We start from the raw sequence: 26,549 nt of genomic DNA on the forward strand, positions 1-26,549 counted from the left end.
TCTTTGCCTTTGTGTATGCTACTCCCTCCTCCAGTAAGCCCTTCCCTTCTTTTCTTCTAAGCAAAAATTCCTATTCAATCTTCTAAGACACAGCTCAACTGGTACTTCTAAAAACAAAGAAACAAACAAACAAAAAAAACCAACAAAAACCACAGAACTAATTTCTGTCAACAATGCTCTGATGGCAGCTTTTCTGCTATTCTTAAAATCGTTTGATTGTACTATGTCTTTCTCCATTTACTGAGGCAAAAACTGGGTCTTATTTTCTTCTTTATTAACTCCCCCAATAGCTATGTCATCTGTGTATTCAACACTTTGCTCCTGAATGAAATAATGAGTAAAATAAATAGAATTTCTGTTTTAAAGAAGACCCTATTAACTTTTTCAATAAAGCAAAGCATCTTCTAATCATGTTAATCAGACTTTCAAAGTTTATTTTTAAAAAATAATAGGTTTTCTTAAGTTACACGTGGTCATAATGAAACCAATTTGCCCTCCTGGCAACTCTGAGGACTCAGGGAGCAATGGCAGAGCTGGCTAAGTTCTCTAGGACTCAAGGAGCAATGGCAGAGCCAGCTAAGCTCTCCAGGACTCAGGGAGCAATGGCAGAGCTAGCTAAGCTCTCCGGAACTCAGGGAGCAATGGCAAGGCTGTCTAAGCCCTCCAGCACTCAGGGAGCAATGGCAGGGCCAGCTAAGCCCTCCAGGACTCAGGGAGCAATGGCAGGGCCAGCTAAGCTCTCCAGGAGTTCTGATTAAACGCAGGCTGACTGAAAGGCCTATGAAATAATAACTCCTCACGTGCTGATGGTCAGCCATGATCAGGAACCACAAGTATTATATTATTTAGAAGGAATGTATCTTCCAGGACATAGACTTGTTCTCAATGAACAATTTTCTTCCAGAAGTGCAAGCATCCTGCTACTTCCTCTCTCTAAATAAATGAATTTGGTTCTATGACAGTTTGCTCCTAAAGATGGAAAACACAGCTCAAGAAAGAAAAGAAAAAAAAAAAAATCAGCAACATTACTTGTATAGGCTGCGATACTTTAAAAAAAAAAAAAAAAGTAACCTTCCTACATCATAAAACCTCCCTAAAATATACACAATTCAGTTGCACATACGGTGGTATGTATCACACACCCTGAGCTAAAAGGTAGCCATGAGGGTCAAGAAATTCAGAATTTCTGGTAGCCACAGATAGTAACAGTTGCTCTAATTAGAAACTACAGAAAAAATATAAAATAAACAGTATGATCTTAGTCTTACAATCTTTTTAAGGAACTCAACATGCAAGTCACCAAAATAATTCCTAATTTTAGAAAATAAATGATAATTTAAGAATCAATATTCCACGATAATTTTTAATAACAATTTATTTCCCTTTAAAAAAATCAAATGTTTTTCTCGTAATATATTATTTTACAACAACAACGAAAAAGAAAGAGGGAAGGAAAGAAAGACCTAAAGAGAAAGAAATCACCAGATTTTAGCTCAAAGAGTAGAGCCTGGGATTAATTTTTTAAGATTTGTTTGTCAATTTCACAAACTCAGCAGTGGAATAGAAAGCTTAATACAGGTATGCAAAAAGGAAGCCCTCGAGATGTTTTCACCAGGATGAAATGGGATTAGCTTTGTAGTTCTCATAATCTTCTTCACAGAAGAATGCAATTTCAGTTTCACTGGCTGAAAAAAAACAGAAAATAGAAAACAAGATTTCAATGTAAATCTAAATTTTAAACAAGTATGGAAATCCATATGACTTTGATTCGGTATTTTAGAATAGCTTCAGATGCCTAAAGTAAAAAAGATGAGTTATTTGTTGGGTTGGCAATGAATTTTACCAAATCAATAGGAAGTTTCAGGTGAGGTTTTAAGAATTGAAAGCTCAAATGATTTAAAAGTAAAAAAAAAAAAAAAAAAAAACCCAAAAATTAAAATCAAGAGTTAATGCAAGAATCTGGTTTTCAGGAAATCATAAAATTGCTCATTTGTAGTACTCTTTACAGTGCTAGGAAATAAAAAACCTTGATTTTTTTTCTCAAATATGCTACTCAGGTACTGAAGGAAGGGGAAGGAAAACTCTTTTTCCCCCCTGAAATTAGCCTGTAGGTATAATAATTTAATACTTAGAGGATCAGTAGAATATTTTACAGATCACTTTACATTCTCCCTCATGACCCATCAAAATATGTGTCTGAAGAAGTTAATTTTTTGCCCTGCTTATGATTAATTCATGCGGCTTCAACAATATGCAAAGTGAAAGACACAAATTGGCTGCTACCTCAATACCTTCAAATACCTCTAATTATTCACAGGGGAGATGGCACTGCTAAAGGACCCATGAAGGTTCAGAGCAGTCACAATTCTTTCAACCTAGCAGGTCAAGGACTGCGTCTTCTAAAACAGTAAGTCAGCAACATTATTAATTCAGGCTAGAGACAAATCTGATGGAAAGCCTTCCAATTATTAAACATGCAATTCTTTAAGGTGTTGTGCCAACAAGTTCCACATTCGTTTTTTAAATTAAAGCAGAAGTTAATACAGTCTGCTTGGCTTTTACAGAAAGAGCAAAAGGGCCTTCAGAATCTTCACAAGAAAACAGTCAAGATTATTCGTAATGAATACTGAGTACTCAATTAACATACTCTCTAAAAACAGACAAGTAAAACTCTCCAAGTCAAATAAATAGGATAATAAGAAAGGGTGCCAAGGATTACTACTGGTCTCTTAGTTTACAGCTCTCATCTCATCATTAGACTTTATCACAAAACAATGAAATTAATGAGATTAGCATGCCATTTCATTAAAAATGTTTTTGCTGTTTTCAAGAATATCAAATTTAATGTTTGTTAATCATAAGCTACCCATGCTCATTACAGAAAATAAACAAGTGTCAAAAGAAGAAAATAAAGCCAGCCATAGTCACAGATCCTCATTCCAGTCCTTACTATATCTTCAAGATTAAATTTAATCTGAGGAGATGAAAATCAGATTGCAGCCTCGCATGACAAGGAGCCTGTGGGGAATACAGCAGAGAGAAACTGGAGATCAATAAGGAGGGGCTGTGAAAAGATGCACCCTGTGCAAACAGTAAGTTAAGGTACAGTTAAATTTTACAAGAAAGTGGCATCTAAAAGAATAGGTAAAAAGACTCCACACTTGGAATCAGTGGGAAAAAGAAAATCAAGAAAGGGAGCTTCAAAAACTTCAATATTCAAAGATATTTGGAAATCTATCCTTTATACAAAAAGCTCCTGGGGTTTCCTTTTTTGAAGGGAAGCATGCCCAGAGGAAGACTTATATAATTTGCAAGTGATTCTAATCAACCTTCTAATGGAAAATGAGCAAAAGACACCCTGTTCTTAATAATCACAGAGCAAGGTTTTATCTGTGATGTGCTATTTACATACAGAACTTTACACAGTGCTTTGCCCACACAGCACTTTGCTCAATCCACACTAACTGTAATTACAATTTTCACTTACTGCAGTTGACATTTATCTGAACCCCTTCTGAGAAACTAATATGTTGTGTGGCTCTTCAGCAATAGTAGGTTCAGAGAAGCTGATGGGAAGCAAGGACTAAGCAGTTCTGTTTTGACACATAGGTTCTCCTGGGTCCAGTTAACTTAAACATCAATCCATTTATTTACATAGGGCATTTATGCTAGCTCTCATAATGTAGACTCCGAATGAGAATCTGCAGTGTAAAGATTTTATTTTCAGATGACTGTACTTTTTTTTCAGGAAATCTAGGTAAACAAATGGGTTAAACTATAATACTTCAGGTTGACTTAAAAATTTCTTCACCCTTAACAAACCAGAAAACACACAAATTAAAATTTACTCTGAACATTCAAAAGTAAAACATTAAATGGGTTTTAAATTTTAGTAATGTGGTCCTTAAGCAGAAGTAGAATATGATGTTTTCTTATATCTGTAAAACTCTGTGGAAAATGTTTGAGAGAATGAATTCAGGGACTTATACTGCAAATTCATTTGCCAATTTACGTGAAAACCAATTATAAATGATTTTTAAGACCTCTACATAATTACTCTTTCCACCATTATCCCTTAAATTCCTGCTTCCCAAATACTATTTAAAATGGCTCCTTTAAAACTGGCTGGGGATGAACCCTCCGGAAGTCTACCTTGTGCTGGTCCCCCAGGGCACCTGATTTTAAATTAAATGTGCTGCAGGCGGCAGTGCAGTCAGGTGCAGAGTGCCTTGGCATGGGAATCTGAAATGAATGTGCAATCTAAAATCCAATAAATACACTGCCACTTCATCCCTTCGTCTTACTATCAAATGAAACAGAGAACCCTCCAAATACATTTGTAGGATCATTTTAATACTGATGTTCAAGTTTAATGAAATAAACACAAGCCAGGGCTTTCAAACTTTGGATATAAAATTAATAATTTTATAATGCTTCCAGACAGACATACACAACTTTAAAAGGAACATAATGATAATGACTTTAAATGAAAGAATATAAGATCAATTTTAAGTGTAAAATCCCAAGAAAAATTAAATGCAATGTATTTAAACTCTTCAACTAATTTATCTCAATAAACTCATCATCAACAAGGATTTATCCATATGTTCTGAGTCCCCAGCCTTGTGCTAGTCAGCACCAATGTAATATGAGGCGCAGCCCCTGTTGTCTGGAAAAAGGAGCCTGAGACAGGCACACTGACTTTGTGGTACAGAAAATCCACGATCAGGGAGGCTGCCTTGTGACAATAACCACAGACTGTTGACCAAAAAAATACATGAAGGGTGAGGTGTGGCTTCTGTGGCAATCTGAGACCAAAAGGACGAAGTTTCCCCCTCTCTCCCACTTGAGGAGTATCACCTATCCTCCCAAATGTCACAAAATCCTCATCTACAAATCATTCAAAGCTGTGTTCGCAGCTGAGTTATATTTCTAAGTTTTCACCACCAACAGAGGTCCCAAGTGCTGTGCCTTTTATTTCGTGGCTTGCTTCAAATATTGTTTTAGATCTGCTGGCAGAGAAGATTTCAAACTACAGTTTGAAGAAAACAACTAGCCAAAAAAAAAAAAAATCTCAGTCTTTGCTAGACTGGGTACATGTCTGTAATTTCCACCATGGTGTGGGGAGGTAAAAAGGAAAGCACTCCACAGAGGTTCACTCTAAGTCTTGCTTCTGGAAACCCCCAGTTTCCCGAGTCCAACACCCACATTACCGAGTAACCAGACTATCACTGTTTCTATGTAAGAGTGAAAAACGGCCACCATAACATACTGTCGAAGGAAGAAAACACGCATGACCTAAAATATTGCTACCCAGAAGAAGAAAGGGAAGGGGACCCACACCTTAAGGACACACAAATCAAACATGATCCTGAAAGAAAAGGGGGAGCCACAGAATCCCACAATATTAGCTGTACAGACAAGATCACCCAAAGAGGCGAGGCGTGAACGACAGGGATCTGGTTGGGGGCAGATGACAGAAGTGACACGCAAAATGAAAACAAACCACGAGGGAGTTTTGGAATTATTACAAGACCTGGCTTGCCGAGAATGCTTCCCTCAGATAAACACTTACAGTTTGGCCACTGTATCTTGTTTTAAAATATTTCCAATGAAACACAACTGGCTTTGGAAGAGTTACCCAGTCACAATTTCTCTCTTAAACCAGACCAGATTCCAAAGACAACAGTAGTAGAATGTAGCAAAATGAAAGAGAGAAAATAACACTTCCAAAAAAAAAAAAAAAAACCCTTACAAGTAAATTTATTACTTAGGGGAATTAGTCCATAAAACTACAACTGCTGACAACAAGGTAAAAACAATCTTTAAATTATAAGTAACATTTCTAGGTAAAAGTCTCTTCTTGCTTCTACTGAGCAAATCTCTTTTAAGTACGTGTTTTCCGTACTGAGTCCACAAGCAAAAACTTCCACTGACGTCAGGTGTAGAATGTTCCATCGGGATCTGCACTGCAGAGAAAAAGCCAAAGGATGAACTAGAGAATTTCTCCGTGAGAAAAGAAATCTTCAAACATTTTTTTTCCCTAATTTCCCCACCTGCAGCCTTTCTTTTCTTTTCATGACTACTGCAGAAAAGTCCTAATGATAAATTTGTTACCCTGGTATTATTCCATGGCAACGGGCTGTGGCCGCAGAGTGACGGCTCTACAGCAAGATCAGGTGGTGAAAAGGGGGAGGCAGAGATGACTTCGAATTCTTCTCTTAAACCTCTTAAAAATCTCATCAAACATGGCACTGAGAGAGGGAAAATTCCCTAGAAAAATCACATATTTCAGGCCGGGCGCAGTGACTCACGCCTGTAATCCCAGCACTTTGGGAGGCCGAGGCGGGCGGATCACTTGAGGTCAGGAGTTCAAGACCAGCCTGGCCAACATGGTGAAACCCCATCCCTACTAAAAATGCAAAAATTAGACGGGCGTGGTGCATGCCTATAATCCCAGCTACTCAGAGGCTGAGGCAGGAGAATCACTTGAACCTGGGAGGCGGAGGTTGCAGTAAGCCGAGATCGCACCACTGCACTCTAGCCTGGGCGACAGAGTGAGGTCTGTCTTAAAAAAAAAAAAAAAAAAATCACATTTTAAGTATCATTTTCACAACTCAGTTCTCACTTAGAATTTTTTGTTGCTTTCCAGGTATCCTCATCTCCTTCCCCAGGTATAACCTCAGCTTGTCCCCAAGAGCACAGCAACACCACTCTAGATAACAAAGAGAAAATCGCTCCCTGCAGGGACCCAAATCACCCTGAGCCCAGGGCTGCTGGCTTGCTGGAGTTAGGAGGGACGTTTGGAGTCCTCATACCACCCTGAAACGAGTGGAGAATCTGGGAAAAGAATCTGACTCTAATCCAGGACCAATAGCCTTAAAGTAAGAGGACAAAAAGAGGGATTTGCTTCTCACCTTTACAGATGGTTCATTACATAAGTCGGTTTGAAATTAATCACAAGACCAACAACTCAATATTTTAGTAAAGTCAAAACATTTGCCAATTGCCTCCTCCAGGACGGTTTCCAGACAAAGCAGTTGTTCTTGAGGGCCTTTTACACACATCACTCCCGATGCCTTCATTGTTTTACACAACCCTTATGACAGCCTTCTAGAATAGGTTTCATTCTTCCTATTTTTACAGAAAACAAAATAGAGTTTCAGAGATGATAAGTGGCTTACAGAAGGCCAGAAAGCAAGCAAAATGCATAGCCTTCATTCTAACTGACTTTCCCCAACTTCATGGGTTTATACTTAAAAAAAAAAAAAGGTCCTTTAATTACAAAGGAGAATATCAATTACCGGCAATGCCACCACCTCAAGAAACCATTTCTATAATTTTGGCATATGATCTTTTCTCCATATACACATAAACAATAATCTTACATGTATATTTTAAACATTTTAAAATAAGAATGGGGTCGGGCACAGTGGCTCACACCTGTAATCCCAGAACTTTGGGAGGCCAAGGCAGGTGGATCACCTGAGGTCAGGAGTTTGAGACCAGCCTGGCCAATATGGCGAAACCCTGTCTCTACTAAAAAATACAAAAATTAGCTGGGCGTGGTGGTACACACCTGTAATCCCAGCTACTCAGGAAGCTGAGGCAGGAGAATTGCTCGAACCCAGGAGGTGGAGGCTGCAGTGAGTCAAGATTGTGCCACTGTACTCCAGCATGGGTGACAGAGTGAGACTCTGGTCTCAAAACAAAAACAAAAACAAAAACAAAAACAAAACCCAAACCATAAAGGTACCACACAGCATGTTCTATTTCTATTCAATAAATCAAGCTCTACATCAGTGCTTCACATACAAGGGAAGGTCAGGGCTAACCCCACCACCCCCTTGAAGACCTATCACAACGTCACAACTTGTCCCTGTTGGCTTAGAAACAAGTATCACTGAAATTCAAACTTGGGAAAGTCTTATTGGTCAAACTGACCCACAGAAAATTCGAGGTCATATTCATTCCTGACGATGGTATAAGACTCTCCATTTTTCCTACACCTTGAACTCCCTTGGACAATGCCACTTTTTTCATGTCTGCTAATCTTATAATAATTGCTGCTGTCCAAGGTCACCTAGACAGTAAAAGACAGAATCAGGATTTGGACCCAAGCACTCTGGCTCTAGACTCTAATTTTTATTTTTATAGAGATGAGGTCTCACTATGTTGTGCAGGCTAATCTAGAGCTCCTGGCCTCAAGTGATCCACTAGCCTGGCATCCCAAACTGCTAGGATTACAGGCGTGAGCCATGGCACCCAGCCCCAGACTAGAGTCTTAACACTGGACTCTACTACATAAAACAGTATCTATGTACTCATTTCTAGTAAGTCCTCATTCTCTCCTAATGAGAAGGAGCTATTTTTTATATGTGAGTTATTTCTTCCATCAGTAGAATTTCTCTTTTTCACAGTAATTACAAGGGTTCTTTATAAAGGCAGGCTAATAACGTCTTCTTTTTTTCTTTTTTTCTTTTTTTCTTTTTTCTTTTTTATTTTTTTGAGACAGAGTCTCACTCTGTTGCCCAGGCTGGAGTGCTGTGCTGGAGTGCAGTGGCATAATCTCAGCTCACTGTACCCTCTACCTTCCAGGTACAAACCATTCTCCCACCTCAGCCTCCCAAGTGGCTATGATTACAGGCGTGTGCCACCATGCCTGACTAATTTTTGTATTTTTAGTGAAGATGGGGTTTCACCACATTGGCCAAGCTGGTCTCGAATTCCTGACCTCAAGTGATCCTCCCGCATTAGCCTCCCAAAATGCTGGGATTACAGGCATGAGTCACCACGTCCGACCCCAGGCTAACAACTTTTTTTATCTGTTGTATATGCTGCAAATATTTTTCAAAGTTTCTCCTTTAACTCTGTTTACAGTTTTTAGTTTTTACATAGTCAAATCTATCACTTATCCCCCTTTATGGCTTCTGTCTTTGAGCTCATGCTTGGAAAGCTCTTCTCCTTCCCAAGATTATGAAATTATTGAACTACACTTTCTTTTTTAAAAATTTTTTTACATTATAACATTTAACCCATCTATAACTTATTTTGTAATAAAAACAGAGATGAGATAAGAGTTTGAATTTTATTTTCCTGAATGCTTTGGCAATGGGCTTCACATAATTTTCTGGCTAAATCATTATTTCCTCACTTCTTTGAAATGTCAACTTTATCATCCTGTGAAATATTACCTTTTTTTTAGTTTTTGGATTTTCCAGTGTTTTCCATGGAGCTCTCTGTCAATACCCCCATCAATATCAGTCTGTAATATTCATTATGCTTCATGCTTTAACAACAAACAGGGCTACCTTCTAGGTGCTACATGCCCCAATCACAAAGGTGCCACCTGCTACAATAATATAATAGCATTTAAAGAAACAAATGCCAAATTTAAAATCACTCTTCAAAATAACAACCTTACATATTCATAACATGGAAAGACAAGAATATTCTAGCAAATATTGTAGATGACAACAGAGAAATCAAGTCTAAGATTTCACAACATGCTATTTAAGATCCTGTTTAACTCAGATCTATGTCAGGAATTCATGCTAGTCACATGAATCAATCAGAAGTAAATTCCTGATATACGTGATTAAAGTAACTAAAAATAATACTCATTAAAAAAAAAAAAATCCAGGCTCCCAATGTGCACCTTACTAAACGTGTTCCTTAACAAGTGCATATAAATAATTATGAACAATGTGAGGCTGAGGCAGGCAGATCGCCTGAGGTTAGAAATTCGAGACCAGTCTGGCCAATATAGTGAAACCATGTCTCCACTAAAAAAACACAAAAATTAGCCAAGCGTGGTGGTGCGCACCTGTGGTCTCAGCTACTCAGGAAGCTGAGGCAGGAGAATTGCTTGAACCCGGGAAATGGAGGTTGCAGTAAGCCAAGATCGGACCACTGCACTCCAGCCTGGGCGACACAGTGAGACTCTGTCTCAAAAAATAAATTAATTAATAAATAATTAAGAAGAAGCATGGCTTGTGACACTGCATCAGTCACCAACCGCAGAGGTGTATCAGGGGCACACTGCCTTTAACCACTCAGACCTCCCTGACAATCTCCACTTCCCCTCCTGCCAGATCAGCTTTAGGTGTACATATACGTAGAATAACAGTGACATCTAATGGTCACAAAATATGTCACATAACGTTTATTTAGAATAAAACCAATGCACATTCTAGGCTCGAAGGCCCAATCAGGTACTTTTCAGCTGCACACATCAGGCTCCTATTTTAAATTCCATGCCTCGGTGGGCCCTGAGTGATTCGGAAGACCATCAGAAACCACACTGCATGTGATACCAACAACAACGCATTGCATTATTCCTCATTAGTTCTTACTATGCCCATTTCTCTCCAACCATCGGCTCAAGTGACAATGATAAGAGTAAGGAGACATGGTACTAACAACTCGTCCCTTAAATGGCCCCTCAGGAGAATTCTGAGCATACCTTCTGAAAAGAGCCATTTATATTCTGCATATTTGGAGAGCAGACATCTACTGCCCTCAGTCAAGAGATCGGAATGCACATCATTCTCATCCTCCTCCTCTCAGCAGTTACCGGGCAGTGTCAGGGGGGCCAACGGCAGCATTTACTTTCCAGTGAGTTATCCAAATACTATCAGCCAGGCCTCAGCATAGGCCAGGGTAGTGTTTCCCCTCCAGCAACACAAGGCCCCCTTCCTCACCGATCCCAGCTGCTTTCAGAGTGCTGTCTTCTTTCAGCAGGAGTCTGTCATCATCTTCCAAACTCAACACAAGTTCATTTGTCTAAAAAAAAAAAAGAAAAAGAAAATCTGCATTTTATCAGTACTTACATGGGTGTGTTCGGTGAGACTTCTCAAAGACTCAAAAACTTTGAGCACAGCAATAATCTAAGTAGATTCCACTCCCCAGGCCGTAATGAAGGCAGTGAACAGAGGCACAGTGAGGTCCTGCCAAGCGCAGGCACCACGTAAAGCACTGGGGAGAGTCCTGTGGCGTGGCAATGAAGTCAGATCAGGATGCAAATCCAGACTCCACCAGTACTCAGCTGTGTGTTCTCAACAAGCTACACGACCTCTCTAGGACTCGATTTCCTCGTCGGTAGAAAAGGGGAGGAGAGGGCTCCTTCCCCATCACCTGTGGTAAGGGTGACAGGATGGAGCATATAAATCCTCAGCACTGCCAGCCACAGGGTGAGCACTCTCTCTTAGCTGTCACTGTTCTGCTGCTGCATCATCATCATCTTCTCCTGCCATCCTAACCTGGTCAGCGACAGAGCAGAGCTTCCAGCTCTGGCCAGTCTGACTTCTGAGAGAAGCAAGTATACTTGCTTCTTTTGTTTTGTTTTTTGAGACAGGGTCTCACTCTGTCACCTAGGCTGGAGTGCAGTGGCATGATTATGGCTCACTACAGCCTCAGTCTCCAAGGCTCAAGCAATCCTCCCATCTCCAGCCTCCTGAGTAGCTGGGACTGCATACATGTGCCACCAAGCCTAATTTTTTTGTTGTTTTTAGTAGAGACGGGGTCTCACTATATTGCCCAGGCTCATCTCGAACTCCTGAAGTCAAGTGATCCTCCCACCTTGGCCTCCCAAAATTCTGGGATTACAGGCATGAGCCACCACACCTGGCCACAAGTATACTTCAAATGGCCATAAGTCCACATATCTAAAAACCTTGCCCAAGCTAAAAAAATTTGGTTCCATGTCACATTAATTGGAATATTTCTCTATGTGATTTGGGGTGGGGGTAAACAAGAGTGCTCTCCAGTGATATTTACAAATCCAGCGAGACTCCATAAATGCAAGTGAAAAATTTAAAGTTGCTATCTGCCTCTAAATAGCACAAAGAGATGACCACTAGTGTCACACAGCACCACTTGTCAACCAGAACACACCTGTTTAGCAACATATTCTATTTCTAGAATACAGCTGAGACAGAGAGTCAATGGAAAGGCCTCTCAGCAGCCAAATCCGAAGCCCACGCCATGCAGGGTTCATGGACCTCATTCACTGCAGAGCACAGGGGCTTAAACTCCAGAGCACACACATTAAAAGAAAAAATACTTTACTCAAAAAATCATTTTAGAACAGATAATACAGTCTGTAATCCCAGCACTTTGGGAGGCCAAGGCAGGAGGACTGTTTGAGCCCAGGAGTTTGAGACCAGCCTGAGCGGGATGGCAAGACCCCATCTCTACAAAAAAAAAAAAAGTTTTATTTAATTAGCTGGGTGTGGTGGCACACATCTATAGTCCCAGATACTCAGGAGGCTGAAGCAGGAAGATATCTTGATCCTGGGAGGTAGAGTTTGCAGTGAGCTGTGTTCATGCCACTGCACTCCAGCCTGAGCAACAAAGTAAGACTCTGTTCCAAAAAAAAAAAAAAAGAATAATTTTTTTTTTATTCTTTGTATAATAACTCATTATACAAAGTTCTCCAAGCACATATGAATAGGAAGTGAAAAGTCAGTCTCCTCCCAATCCCCATCCACCAGCTATCTAGTTCTCCAGAGAGGACTGGGACCACTGAGAGGCCCTATTTCCCATACTCTCCCAACACAGTGTGTTAGCAAAGCCTTCTGATCCTTGCCAATCTGACAGGTGTGGATTAAGTATAGTCTTAATTTGTATTTTATTATGCTCAAAGTTCTGAATATTTTCTATTTTTTGATGGAGTTGTAGGCTAATTTATCCAATAGAGTTGTAGAGTCTAGAGTATCTTCATATGCTAAGGAATTCAGCCTTTTCTGTAAGTTAGAAAAATTTCCCCCACTTTTTATTTGTTCCTTGCTTTTTCTCAGTGTTTTTTTTGTTTGTTTGTTTTGTTTTTTTTACATAGAAGGTGTTAAATGAATTTTCTTGGAATAAATAAGTTAGTGAATGAAGTAAAATGTATCAGTCTCATTGTTTCTCAGTTTTCTGTCATATTTAGAAAGACCTTCTTCACTCCAAGATTTTTAAAATTCCACGTTCTTTTCAAATATTTTCATGAATTTCATTTTTTGAATTTTTCATCATGGAGAATTTCAAATATACAATAGATACAGAATAGTGTAATAAACCCCCTGCCCTGTACCCAGGACCTAACTTGAACAAATTATCAAGTCATGTTCCATCTGTTTCATCTCTATCCTCATCTATGGGTTTAATTTTTTAATCCAAGGGGTATTTATTTTGGCATAAAGAAAAATACGCAGATTCAACTTAGCTGCTTTTTAGATGTTTATGCAGTTATTCAAGTACTATTTATTGAATCCGCCATCTTTTCTTTACAAACTTGAAATGCCATATTTACCATACATTCAATTTCCACATTGGGGTCTATTTTCTTTTAATTCTGTGCCCTTAAACTACCAGTTCATGTGATAGTGCCATACTGTTCTAATTACTATAGTTTTATAACATGTCTTATATGTTAGAGCTAATTACTCTCATTTCTCTTTTTCAGAGTTCTCCTGATTATTCGTATTTTTTACATACTAATTTTCAAATCAGCTTATTTAGTTTACATATAAACACAAGTATTGTGTGTTATTGGGGCAGCATTAAATATGTAAATTGAGAGAATTGATTTTGTGCTGTTGTATCTTCCTATCCAAAATATCCTAAGCATTTCTGTTTAAGTCTTATTTTGGAACTCTCATAGCAGGTTTTGTTTTGTTGTTAAGTTGAAGTACAATTTCACACTATAAAATGCACAGATCTTGAGAGGAGTTCACTTTAATGGGTCTGAAAAATTAATCCCAGAGCTTAGATTCATATTTTCAAGTGTGTGTGTGGTGAGGGGTGAGGAAAGACAGCAGCATTTTAAGTTTTCTTTTTAAAGACCCTGCACATTTCTTATAAAGTTTATTCCAGGATATGACTTCCACATATAAAATGGAAATTAAAGTTATTGCAATATCTTTAATAGAAATTATTCTAACTTTATAAACAGACCACTGATTACATCCATAATACACACACACACACACACACACACACACACACACACACACGAGGCTATGGTGGGAAGGTATCCAGTCAGTCTTTTTATTGTTGGAATGGGAAGAAATTTCTGAGGATATGTAGTAACTGCAATTAGGAAAGTCTCTAAGTCCAGAAAACTAGGGAAATGGGAAAAATGCCTTTTATGAATGAGTTCATTAAGACAACAGAATTATTTAGAAGTCTCTCCTTTTGGCTGATGAAGGAAATTAAAATTATAGCTGAGTTGGAACACTGACAGGCCAGGCCAGCAATGCCACAGGCCCCGCAGATGGGGAATAGAAAATGAAAGGACAACAATAACTTGGAAATGAGAAAAATGACTGTGAGCTGGATAAGGCACAAATGAGGACATGTGGATAAAGTTTCTTTGAAGTTTTAAAACTGTATCTGTGAAAATATATTGACCTCTTCCCTTAGAAAAGTTGAAGTAGAAACTTGCAGAACCATCCCCAGGGCATCTTAACTAGCATTGTTATGATTTGGATGAAAGTTTATAAAGCTAGATTCCAGAAGCACTCTAAGTGACTTAATTGTTTTGGAAATCCTCCCTTAAACAAATACATTGTTCAACTGTAAAGACAAGCCCTAATTTTATAACTAGAACCTGCCAGTGTGAAACATATGTCTTAAATATAAGTAACAATTCTAAGATTGTTTTGTCTTCCAATGACAGGATAATTTCCAGATTTCTAAAAATGTTATAATACTGATAATTTGAACACGATGAACTATGTCTTCACTAAGATAAAGGAATAATTTACTACTTACTCCTTTTTGGAAACATGAGCATATGAAAAGCCAAACAATGTAAAACATGCAGCAATGAATGGAGAATGGGGACTCACTTTGCTTTACAACCTTTTCAAAGAGCATATTGTTTTAACTTTATTTTATATTTATATTTGTATTTTAAATATATTGTATATAATATATAAAAATATAAAATAGGACATTTCCTATTCTCTACATTTTAGGAATGAGGTTGAAAACATTCCTGTCCCCAAAGAGGGAAATTGGACGAAGTCCAAATACGGTGGCCCTATATTCTAGTACCAATCAAAGGGGCAGATTCCATATCACAGCCCCAGACACATGTGAGCATGACATTTTGAGGCATTTCACAACGGATATTGTAAAACTGGCATATACAATCCTTGGTATAAAAAATAAAGTTACTAGAAGGAACCAACCCTACTAAACCCTTAACTTTTGCTCAGTGAAACTGATTTTGGACTTCTGACCTCCAGAATTGTGGGAGAATAAACGTGTGCTGTTTTAAGCCACAAAAAAATTTTTAAATAAATTTTAGGCCGGGCGCGGTGGCTCAAGCCAGCACTTTGGGAGGCCGAGACGGGCGGATCACCAGGTCAGGAGATCGAGACCATCCTGGCTAACCCGGTGAAACCCCGTCTCTACTAAAAAATACAAACAACTAGCCGGGCGAGGTGGTGGGCGCCTGTAGTCCCAGCTACTCAGGAGGCTGAGGCAGGAGAATGGCATGAACCCGGGAGGCGGAGCTTGCAGTGAGCTGAGATCCGGCCACTGCACTCCCGCCTGGGTGACAGAGCGAGACTCCGTCTCAAAATAAATAAATAAATAAATAAATAAATAAATAAATAAATAAATAAATAAACTTTAAAGCAGTTATCAATCAATGGTCAACAGACATACCCTCATGCCATTTTCTTGTGATCTGTGATACCCATTTATCTGAAAGGTGATTGAGTGTATGAAGTACAATTACGACAACAGAAGACAATGAAATAAAATGAATTCATAAGTACTTCATTCAAAAATTGTTACGGAAAAACTACTATGAGCCAGGCATTGTGCCAGGTATTGGAATATGACAAATAATATCTTGTTCTTGAGTAGTTTATATAATACAGTAAGATTACTGCTTTAAAGAGGACTCTATAGAAGGCCACTGAGATTAAAGAGGAAAAAAATCACTCTGTCTGATAATTCTTTGATTGTGGCTTCATAAAAATGTTACTCCAAAAAAGTAAAAAAACAGAAATATAAACATGCAACAAACCCATACATAAACAGCTCTCTTTGGGAAAGGCAAGACAACGTCAGTATTGCAGGCCGTGGCCTTGGTAGAGCTAAAAGGTGTGCTCCCAGAGCCACGGTTCTGTGCCTTCTCTTATACCCAGCAAGAATCAAATCAGAACAAGTGAATTATTTGTGTTTGCTTCTGGCCCTTTTGTTCTGGTACAGAATTAAGAAAATAAAAGACACTGGATTGCCAGATAATAAGCAGTTTCTTTTATCTGTAAACTGAATTTACTTTTCCAAGTTTTATGCTTATTTTATGCTAAATGTGTGCCTGATAAACAAAATATGGTATACTTTTTTTTTAATTAACACTTTTTTAAAAAGGACCTACTACTAACAGGGAAATAGCTTATTTTTCTTCAATGAAAAAGCCAAGGCAGTAGAAAGGGTACCTATAAAATAAAAAGCGCTATTATAATGAGAAATATTTTAGATGTACAGGTATTCATTCACTTATTCACAAATTCAACCAACATTGATTACTTGCTATGTGCCAGATAGTGTACCTGTGGAACATACCTTTGATTTATGCGCTTGATGAATAATCTTTAGTGTATCTGAAAGAAAAAAGCAAGTTATCTTTTTACACAGTTTATTCTAAACTTCTTTTCAAATTATTAAAATGATTGGAGGGTGGCTATGAAATTGAGAAATGTAAGTCCTTGTTTTATAACCAGACTCACTTAGAAATATACTATATAGTAAAAGAAAAATTACTTTTGTAGATCATTAAAATTGAAGTAAAAGATCTTTATCTTTTAAAGCCTTGGTCTTTAGACACACAGCAGTGTGTGTCAGAACTTTATGTCAACTCAGCACATTTTCTCTTAGAATGGAAGACAAGCAAATCACATTACTGTATCTTGTTTTTTGGAATCACTACAGACCAGGATTAGCAAATAATGTAAAAAAAAAAAAAAGTCTTAAAATAAACATTAGCAAAAGCAGTTCAAAAAAATCTACTCAGACGAGATACAATGATGAGAGCAAATGATGACACAGGTGTTGCCACTCTCAGAATTCAAACACTGTATCTAGGACCACAGGTAATCGGAACAAGGCTGCTAATGCCCCAAGAATATCAATATCTGCCTCTTGGTTTGCAAATACTGCACAGGCTCACACCATGTAATCTGCTCTATTCAAACCCAGCTTCACTCCTTAATTTGTTTATCTTGAAGTCAGGCTACACTGTGCATTTCCAGTAAGTAACTTCTCCACACTTGGGTAAAATTCTAATTCAGCAACAATCAGCCCTTAATTACATAATCTACGCAGCCATTCAACAGGTTGAAATTCAGAAAGTTTCCAATTCTTCACTCATTTTTATTTAACCATTTAATGAATGCATTATGATTACAATGTATTACTGAATAAACTCCCAACCTTACACTAAAACTCATTTCTATCAATCACGTTGTAACAAGGAATTCCAACAGTGACAGGAAATGAAAGGATCTATTTTTAAAACAGATCTTATTTAACTATGTTCTAATAATACAGAATAAGGTGGCTATCGAGATAAGAACTAGCACTCTGAATTTGCCCATTATTTTAAATAGTCATCTTTCAGTTATCTATTGCAATTCTTTATTTTTTATTTATTTATTTTTTTTTTTGAGACAAAGTCTTGCTCTGTCACCCTGGCTAGAGTACAGCAGCACTATCTTGGCTGACTACAAGCTCCACCTCCCAAGTTCAAGCAACTCTCCTGCCTCAGCCTCCCGAGTAGCTGGGATTACAGGCGCCCGCCACCACGCCCGGCTAATTTTGTATTTTTAGTAAAGACAGGGTTTCACCATGTTGGCCAGGTCTCGAACTCCTGACCTCAGGTGATCCGTCCTCCTTGGCTTCCAAAGTGCTGGGATTACAGGCATGAGTCACTGCACCCGGTCTTGTAACTTTTTATACAAGGTCAACATAATCCTCAGACTATAACTCTGTATTCCTAAGAAATAAAAATAAATCTAACCTAAGTAAAATGTACATATTAGGGATGTAAATAAACCGTAATTGCTAAAAATAAGCTTAAAATGTGTGTAAGAAAATAAACAAAGCTGACTTTCAGCTTATCTAGTATTCTGAATTACCTATCATGCTCTTTTTCTTACTGTAGATAAGTTTATTATTTGAGACAAGTGAGAGAAGCCAATAGTAATTTTTTAAATAACAGGAGCTCAAAGTCTGTTGCAATCAACCTGCAAAACTATAGTCTGACCTTACTAAATATTAATCCTGTTCTATATATTTTGCTAATGAGCCTTTCAACTAGAAATCCTGCTGCTCTAATAGGTTTGGCAAACACACAACTAAATGGCTACATATTTAGCACAAAAAGAAATGTTTTGAAGAGAAGTTTTTGCCAGATTTTTCTCTCCAACAGAAAGGGGTGTGACCTGAGGAGTGGGTAAGAAAGGAGAAATGACAAAGCAGCAAAGAGATGTATTACTGTCCCTTTCTGTGTTGAATAAGTTACTTCCCTTGTTCTTGCTTCTTTCAAATCATCCTCATAATGATCACAAACAACACCTATGGGCATTGTTTTCTAAATACAAATTCCTTGAGGAAAGCAACCTCACAAAAATATCATCTTGTATTTGTGCAGCATCACACTCAGCTTTACGAAACAGAGAGGGATGAGCAGCCCACACTGTACAACAACTACATTTTTGTGTGCCCTCATGCGTCATATCTAGGCGATAGGGATTTAAGATAAGTAGCATGCGTGGTAAATCAGTAATAGATGTGGATGCCAATTAAATGGGAGGAAGGCTCTAAGAAATCTCAGGCTCTTGGTGGCAGAGAGAACCAGCCCTTTGCCAAAAGGCAGGGAGACAGTAACAGGCAAAACTGAAATTTGACTCCACACTCTTTCCACTCCCTAACACCCAACAAAGTGCTCTGTCCCGCAGACTGTGAGGTGGCAATCTCAGACTGTGAGGTGGCAATCTCGGATGACAATGACAGGCGAAAATAACACTGCAGCCTTCCTTGTTCAACAGAAAGCAGAAGATTGTTAAAGAGCCAAGTTCAGACAAAGCCACTTGAAGTCTACGAAAACTTGAGTGGTTCTAGAATTTCTTCACAGATAAATGTATTCATTTTTTCTGCCAATTCATCTGAACAGTATAGAAATACTAGGACAGAAGGATGTTAATAAGATAGAATAGCCTAAAAGGTACATTATCTACCACAATAATGCTTAGCAACTTGGATATTCTAACGCTTTCATTATCTAAAATTTCTTTCAAAAGAACTTCCATGGAACACAGCTTTGCACATAGACATATAGACACACACACACACACACACACACACACACACACACACACACCCCATGAAAAAGGAAACCATATGTAACTATTCTAATTTAAAATGGCATCTGTAAGTTGATTCAAGTTTAAGGCTATATTTCAAGACATTGTATTTTGAAAGCCTTGAAAGCCACAATTGAGAAGTTTCATATTTACCTTAATCATCCTTTTTATTCCTTTCTCTTATTCAATATTGAGTATGTAAATTCTTTAAGCCCAATAAATCAAAGTACTTTCCACTCAGTGCCTTCAACTTCTGCTTCACTACCCCTTATAACCTTACAATTAGTTTCTGGATATTAAAATGCATACACACGGTGAAGATTGTGATTTCAAAGGATTTTAGGTCATAAGTTGTTCTATCAAATGAGAACAGAATGAAAAGCCACTCCAAAAAAATAATCTAAGGTAATAAAAAATTTATACTTTAAAATGTCTGCATCAATTAACAGAAATATGTATTAGGTGCATCATACCTTTCAAGTGAAGTCTCAAATTCAAAGATTGGTAAGTGTCCCTCTGCTGAAGGTTAACAACTGTGCCATCTTTATAACAAATAATGAATGACATCTAGCTTCTTGCCTTATTACTCCATTTTTAAATCATCAATTGTAACATATAAAACTACGATATAACATGCTCAAATTACTGGCATTTAAAATGTTAAATCCCTTCTTTTAATTCTTAGTCTTCAATCATTTTCCTTTTCTAATTATCTGGCAGAGAAACTCATTTTAAACATAGTTTTGCCAAACATGCTATTCTTTGCAAATATGTCACTTCCTTACTATTACAATTCATTTGCGCAACATACTAGCATTCCTATATTTCTAAATAAACTTCCAAATTGGTTTTTATTTACAGATAGTCAATTCATTTTTGAAAACAAAATATGTTTGTAACAAACTAATGCAAAATTGTATTAATATATAGTTTAAAAGAATAAAAAAATGGTTACCATATTTATAATTTCTGAATGGTGGTGGCAGGCTGGTCCTTAAAGGGACATCTACAAGAGAAAGATTATTTTTATTACACAATAAGCAAATAGACATTCATGGAATATGTACAGTCTTTTGGTTCTACTCTTCTCTATCTACAGACTAAGTTACTTTGAAAAAACTGATAGAACACAGGACGAATACATCACCGAAATCCAAGGGCCATCTATATTAGTTCATTTTCATACGGCTATAAAGAAATACCCAAGACTATGTAATCTATTTAAAAAAATGTTTAATGGACTGGGGAGGCCTCACAATCATGGCAGAAAGTGAAAGAGGAGCAAAGGCACATCTAACATGGCCAGGCAAGAGGGTTTGTGCATGGGAGCTGCCCTTTATAAAACCATCAATCTCACGACACTTATTCACTATCATAAGAACAGCACGGGAAAAACCCACCCCCATGATTCAATTACCTCCCACCAGGTCCCTCCCCTGACAGGTGGGGATTATGGGAGCTACAATGCAAGACAAGATTTGGGTAGGGATACGGACAAAGCATATCACCATCTAAAATATTAGAGTTATTGACAAGATGTTGAGCTGTTACTATTTGAACTAAGACTTTAGTAACACTATTAAAAGAATTTTTAATTTCATTAAAGACAACAGTATCTATGTATAGTTAGAATATATACTAATACACTTGTGTGAGACATATATATATAGCTGATGTTTGTTTAGCATATGAATCTGAGAACCCCTTATGGGTCTTTGACCGTTAGTGGAAACCAATGACCTGGAACAATCTTACTGCTCTTACCAAAATTCATATAACCAATAAATAACTCCTCTAACTCTGCAAAGACAACAAAACAAAACACAGTAAATATTCTTTTAAAAACATATTCCAAATGCCAGTACTAATTTTAATTAATAAGATCTGCTGGTACAACACCTAACAGAGAAATGTGTGTGTGTGTGTGTGTGTGTGTGTGTGTGTGTGTGTGTGTGTGTATAAAAATTATATATGCATATACTCCTTCACCTAGTCATTCCACTTCAGAATGAATGAGTGAATGAATGAATTTATTAATTGATTGAGACAGGGTCTCATTTTGTTGCCCAGACTGGAGTGTAGTGGTGCAAACATGGCTCACTGCAGCCTTGACCTCCCAGATTCAAGTGATCCCCCTGCGTCAACCCCCCAGGTAGCTGGGATTACAAGTGCATGCCATCACGCCCAGCTATTTTTTGAATTTTTTTGTAGAGACGGGGTTTTGTCATGTTGTCCAGGCTGGTCTCAAACTCCTGAACCTAAGCAATCTGCCTGTCTTGGCCTCCCAAAGTGCTGGGATTACAGGCGTGAGCTACTGTGCCCTGCCAGAAATTTATTATCATAGAATTATAGTATGCACACGTGTGCGTGTAAAATGACATTCATAGAAGGGTATTAACTGCAGCATTGCTCACAGCAGAAAATGTTAGGAGAAGTCCAAATGTCCTTCAATTAGGTACTTGTTAAGTAAATCATAATATGCCCAAACAATGAAAAGTACTTTTCAACTGTTAAAAGAAAAAGAAGGAAGCTCTCTACTAACATGATAACATCTTCAAGTTATGTCAAGGCTAAAGAGATATGACAGAACATTATTTTTAGGATGCTACCTTTTGAGTAAAAAGGAGATGAAATGAGAATTTATGGTTGGATTTGCCTGTACTTGCTGACTGGGGGTAGGGAGGGCAGGGGGTGGTGCACTGGTCAGACAGGGACCAGAAGGGGAAAGGAGACTTTTCACTATATTCCTTTTTACATTTTGATCTTAAAACCACATGAATGTGCTATCTACTAAAGAAAACTAAAAACAAACCAAAAAATCCACATATCTAAATGAGGAAATGTGAAGGTTTTTTGAGACAAGGTCTTGCTCTGTTGCCCAGGCTGGAGTGCAGGGGCGTGATTATGCTCACAGCAGCCTTGACCTTCTGGGCTCAAGCGATCCTCCCACCTGAGCCTCCCAAGTAGCTGGGACCACAGGCACTCAGCACCATGCCCATAGTCCCGGCATTTTTTTTTTTTTAAATAGAGATGGGTTTCACTAGGTTGTCCAGGCTGATCTAAAATTCCTGGGCTCAAGCAGTCCTCCCACCTCACCCCCAAAGTGCTGGGATTACAGGCATGAGCACCTGGTCAGGAAATGTGGGGTTTTTAAAAATGCTTTTTCAAGGTCAAATACATATCAAATTAAAATAGAATTTATTCATTTATGTTACAAGCATTTAAAGCACCTACTAGCAGGTATTCCAGGAACAGAGTGAAAGAGGAGCTGCCCACTCATGACAGCGTGTGCTCCAGTGGTGAATGCTGTTAACAAAAGTACATTTCCAGCCAGTGCTACGGTCCTAGGAGTGTGGTCCTCACCCGGCTACATGTCAGAATCACCCAGCCTGGCACGAGTGGATCCAATTCACAGTAGGCTGGTCCCAGGCAGAGATATTTAAACACAGAACAAAACAAAACAAAACAAAACAAAAAAACCCTGAGATGATTCATAGTCAAATAAATTTACCCGGGGGCCAGACAGGTGACAACAGGTGAGTGAAGCAGGTCAAACAAGGAAGGGCAATGGGATCTGAGAGCACGCGCCCATCAAAGGGGGCTCTGCCAGTCAGTGCTGACTGATCAGTGCTGTAGGAACATGAGCCTGGAGTGGCCACACTTAAAGATTTAAATGGCAGTGCTACAAGTCTAGGGCTTAGGTGAAATTTCTTGACTTTTAAAACACTATGGGCCAAAAGAAACCTCTCTGGAGGCAGGAATTGCCCTGCCAGACACCAATTTGAAACCTCTGGCTTAGGCTTACAAGAGTATACGCACTTCATTTTATTCTTCTTCTGTCTCAATCATTTGTGAATTATGGGCCAAAGAAGTATTCATTAAACATCAGAAAGGAGAATTAATTCCATTTAATGTATTGCCATTTTTATTTCCTGAATCAGACAATGAAACTCCCTGAAGAAAGCCGTGAGGTAAAGAACAGATGGCCCCATGAAGCTATTATCATTTAGAGATGTCTACGACTGAAGAAATCAAATCAGTCTTATGTTCAGTCCAGACTTTTGAGAGCAGAGACGACCAGGACACAGCATGCACCTATTCTCTTCCTGCCTTTAAATCTTAACTGAAGTGCCACCTCCTCTGACAGCCTGCCTAAAGTGGGGGTCTTCTCTGATATTGTTACCTTCATAACAGGTTTTACAATTATAGTTTTGTCTTTTAACTTATTTTTGTCTCTATTTCCTATGAATTTATAAATTCCTCAAGATGACAACATGGGCTGTCCTCTCAAAACCTAAGACCATGTCCAGCCCATAGCAAATTAACACAAACTGGCTTCATGAGGGCAGGGACCACGGCCCGTTTTCTCCATTGTGTTGTCAGAACCTAAACTAGTGCCTGGTACACAGCATGTGCTCAAAAACATTCATGAAAGAATACATATAATTTAATGCCTACAATTGCCAGTGGAGAACACTGAGGTCTCAAGAAGTGCCTGGTCAGTCCAAGGTGTCAAGAGCTGAGATCAGAACCTAGCCCTCTCAACTCCCCTCCTGCAGCACTTAGAAGGGTGGGAACTAAAGCAGTTACCTTCCACAGTGACAGAAAGACAGATTAGACATTAGACACACTCCGGTGAGATAAGAGCTTTAGCAAAAATGAGCATAAAGATGTCTGCAAAGGAACTAGAATAAAACAAACATGTTCCTTAAGATAAAGGTCATTTTTAATCTTGCACTATCACAAATAAAGCTGGGAACATTCACGTGGAGGAAATTACTTTCATTCCTCACAGGCACATACTGTCATTCCACCTAGAAGTGGAATGGCTGGATCATACGCTAGGTGTATGTTTAGCTTTCTAAGAAACTGCTGGCAGAGTGCAGGGGCTCACACCTGGAATCCCAGCACTTTGGAGGGCCAAGGTAGGAGGATCGCTTAAGCCTGGGAGTTCAAGACCAGCCTGGACAACACAGCGAGACCCTGTCTCTACAAAAATAAAAATTAAAAAAAGACACACCTGTAATCCAGCACTTTGGGAGGCCAAGGTGGGTGGGTCACCTGAGGTCAAGAGTTTGAGACCAGCCTGACCAACATGGTGAAACCCCATCTCTACTAAAAATACAAAAATTAGCCAGGCGTGGTGGCACACACCTGTAGTCCCAGATACTCAGGAGGCTGAGGCAGGAGAATCGTTTGAACCCAGGAGGCAGAGGTTGCAGTGAGCCGAGATCGCGCCATTGTACTCCAGCCTGGGCGACAGAGCATGACTCTGTCTCAAAAAAAAAAAAAAAAAAAAAAAGACATGGTGGTGTCTGTAGTCCCAGCTACTCTACTCAGGAGGCTGAAGCAGGAGAATCACTTGAACCCAGGAGTTAAGGCTGCAGTGAGCTATGATTGTACCACTGCACTCCAGCTTAGAGGAGACAAAGCAAGACTGTCTCCAAAAGAAAGGAAAGAAATAATAAATCATGTTCCAAAGAGGTTGTTCCTTTTAATATTCCCCCTAGTGGTATATGAGAGTTTCAGTTCTTCCATATCCTAGTCAAAACTTGCTACAGTTACTCCTTTAAATTTCAGTCATTCTTATGGATGTGTTGTGTAATCTCATTGTGGTTTTAATTTCCGTTTCACTAAAGACTAATGATGGGTATTAATTAATGTGCTTATCTGCCATACACATGTCTTCTTCAGTGAAGTGTCCATTCAAATCTTTTGCCCGCTTTTAATTGTGTTGTGTGTCTTATAAGAGGTTTTGGTTCTGGTTTTAATTGTTATTATTCTAGATAATAGTTCCTTGTTGGATGTATGTTTTACAAATATTTTTTCCACATCTGTGGTTTGGTTTTTCATTTTTTTTCAGTATATTTTGAAAAGGAAAAGTTTTTAATTGTGCTAAAGCCCAACTGATTTTTTTTCCTTCATAGTTTGTGCTTATTGTGCTGTATTTAAGAAACTTTTACCAAAATCAAAGTCTCTAAGGTTTGTTGCTGTTTTCTTCTAGATGTTTTATAGTTTTACCTTTTACATTTAGTTCTTGGCCAATTTTGAGTTATTTTTGTACATGGTAGGAGGTAAGCATTGAGGTTCATTTATCTGCACATGGCTACCAAATTGTCCTAATACCTTGTTTAGGAAAATTACACTGTCCTCAAAAATACCTTGAGCAAAAATCAGTTTAACACATCTGTGTGTCTGTGTCTGGACTCCACTTCCCATTGATGTACATGTTTATCTACACACCAATATCACATATGCAGTACTGATTACTAGAGTTTTATAGCAGTAAGTCATGAAATCAGTTAGTGCAATTTCTTCAACTTTTTTTCTTCTTTTTGTGAGTTATGACCATTTGAGGTCTTCTGCCTTTACTTATATGTTTTAGAATAAGCTTGGTATTATCTGAAAGGAAGAAAAAAAAGCCTGCAGAAATTTTGATTGGAACTGGAATCAATACCACAGTTTGAGCACACATGGCATCTTAACAGTTTTGAGTTTTCTGATCCATGAACACAGTATACCTCTCCATTTACTTAGGGCTCTTTAAATTTCTCTCAGTGATAGTTAAAGTTTTTAGAGTAAAAGTCTTACACTTCTACCAAATGTATCCTAAGTTTTTCATTTTTTGATGTTTTATCATTTTTTTCAGTTTCCCACTGTACATTGCTTATAACTATAAATACAATTAATTCTTGTATACTGATCTTATATCTTAGTATCTTATAACCTTGCTAAGCTCAGTTTGTAACATTTGTATAGATTTCATAGGATTTTCTGCATAGATAATCATATTGCCTGTGAATAATGACAGTCTCACATCCTCCTTTCAAACAGGGTTGCCTTTTACTTCATTTTCTTGCCTTAATGAACTGGCTAGAACTTCACTACAATGCTGAATAGCAGTGATGATGAACAGATGCCCCTGCTTCCTTATCTTAGAAGGAAAGCACTCGGTCTTTTACCATTAAGTATGATGTTAGGCAACAGTTTTTCATAAATACCCTTCATCGGGTAGAGGAAGTTCCTTTTTATTCCTAGCTTGAAATAGTTTTTTAGCAGGAATGGATTTTGGATTCTGTCTTCAATTAAAACAATCTTATAGTTTTCTTTTCTTCACTATTAATATGACGAATTACACAGATTCTTTTTTTTTTTTTTTTTTTTTTTTTTTTTTTTTTTTTG

At 38.2% G+C, this 26,549-nt stretch overlaps 1 protein-coding gene across 2 annotated transcripts in view; it reads right to left on the bottom strand.

The window, feature by feature from the left end:
- Window positions 1-1,349: 1,349 nt before the first annotated feature.
- LOC112617153 (UPF0538 protein C2orf76 homolog) overlaps window positions 1,350-26,549 on the bottom strand; it is a 57,605-nt gene continuing 32,405 nt past the window's right edge. Inside the window, exons 3-6 of one of the 2 annotated variants that reach the window (XM_025373893.1) lie at window positions 20,323-20,373; window positions 16,570-16,607; window positions 10,704-10,785; window positions 1,358-1,685 (exon numbers count right to left, since the gene is read on the bottom strand). In XM_025373893.1, the coding sequence (XP_025229678.1) occupies window positions 1,609-1,685; window positions 10,704-10,785; window positions 16,570-16,607; window positions 20,323-20,373 (248 nt within the window). In that variant the 3' untranslated portion in view covers window positions 1,358-1,608. Of the gene's footprint in view, window positions 1,686-10,703; window positions 10,786-16,569; window positions 16,608-20,322; window positions 20,374-26,549 lie in introns of both variants that reach the window. The other variant, XM_025373894.1, reaches the window with a different exon arrangement.

Source organism: Theropithecus gelada, unplaced genomic scaffold (assembly GCF_003255815.1).
Source record: "Theropithecus gelada isolate Dixy unplaced genomic scaffold, Tgel_1.0 HiC_scaffold_15884, whole genome shotgun sequence".
Lineage (NCBI taxonomy): Eukaryota > Metazoa > Chordata > Mammalia > Primates > Cercopithecidae > Theropithecus > Theropithecus gelada.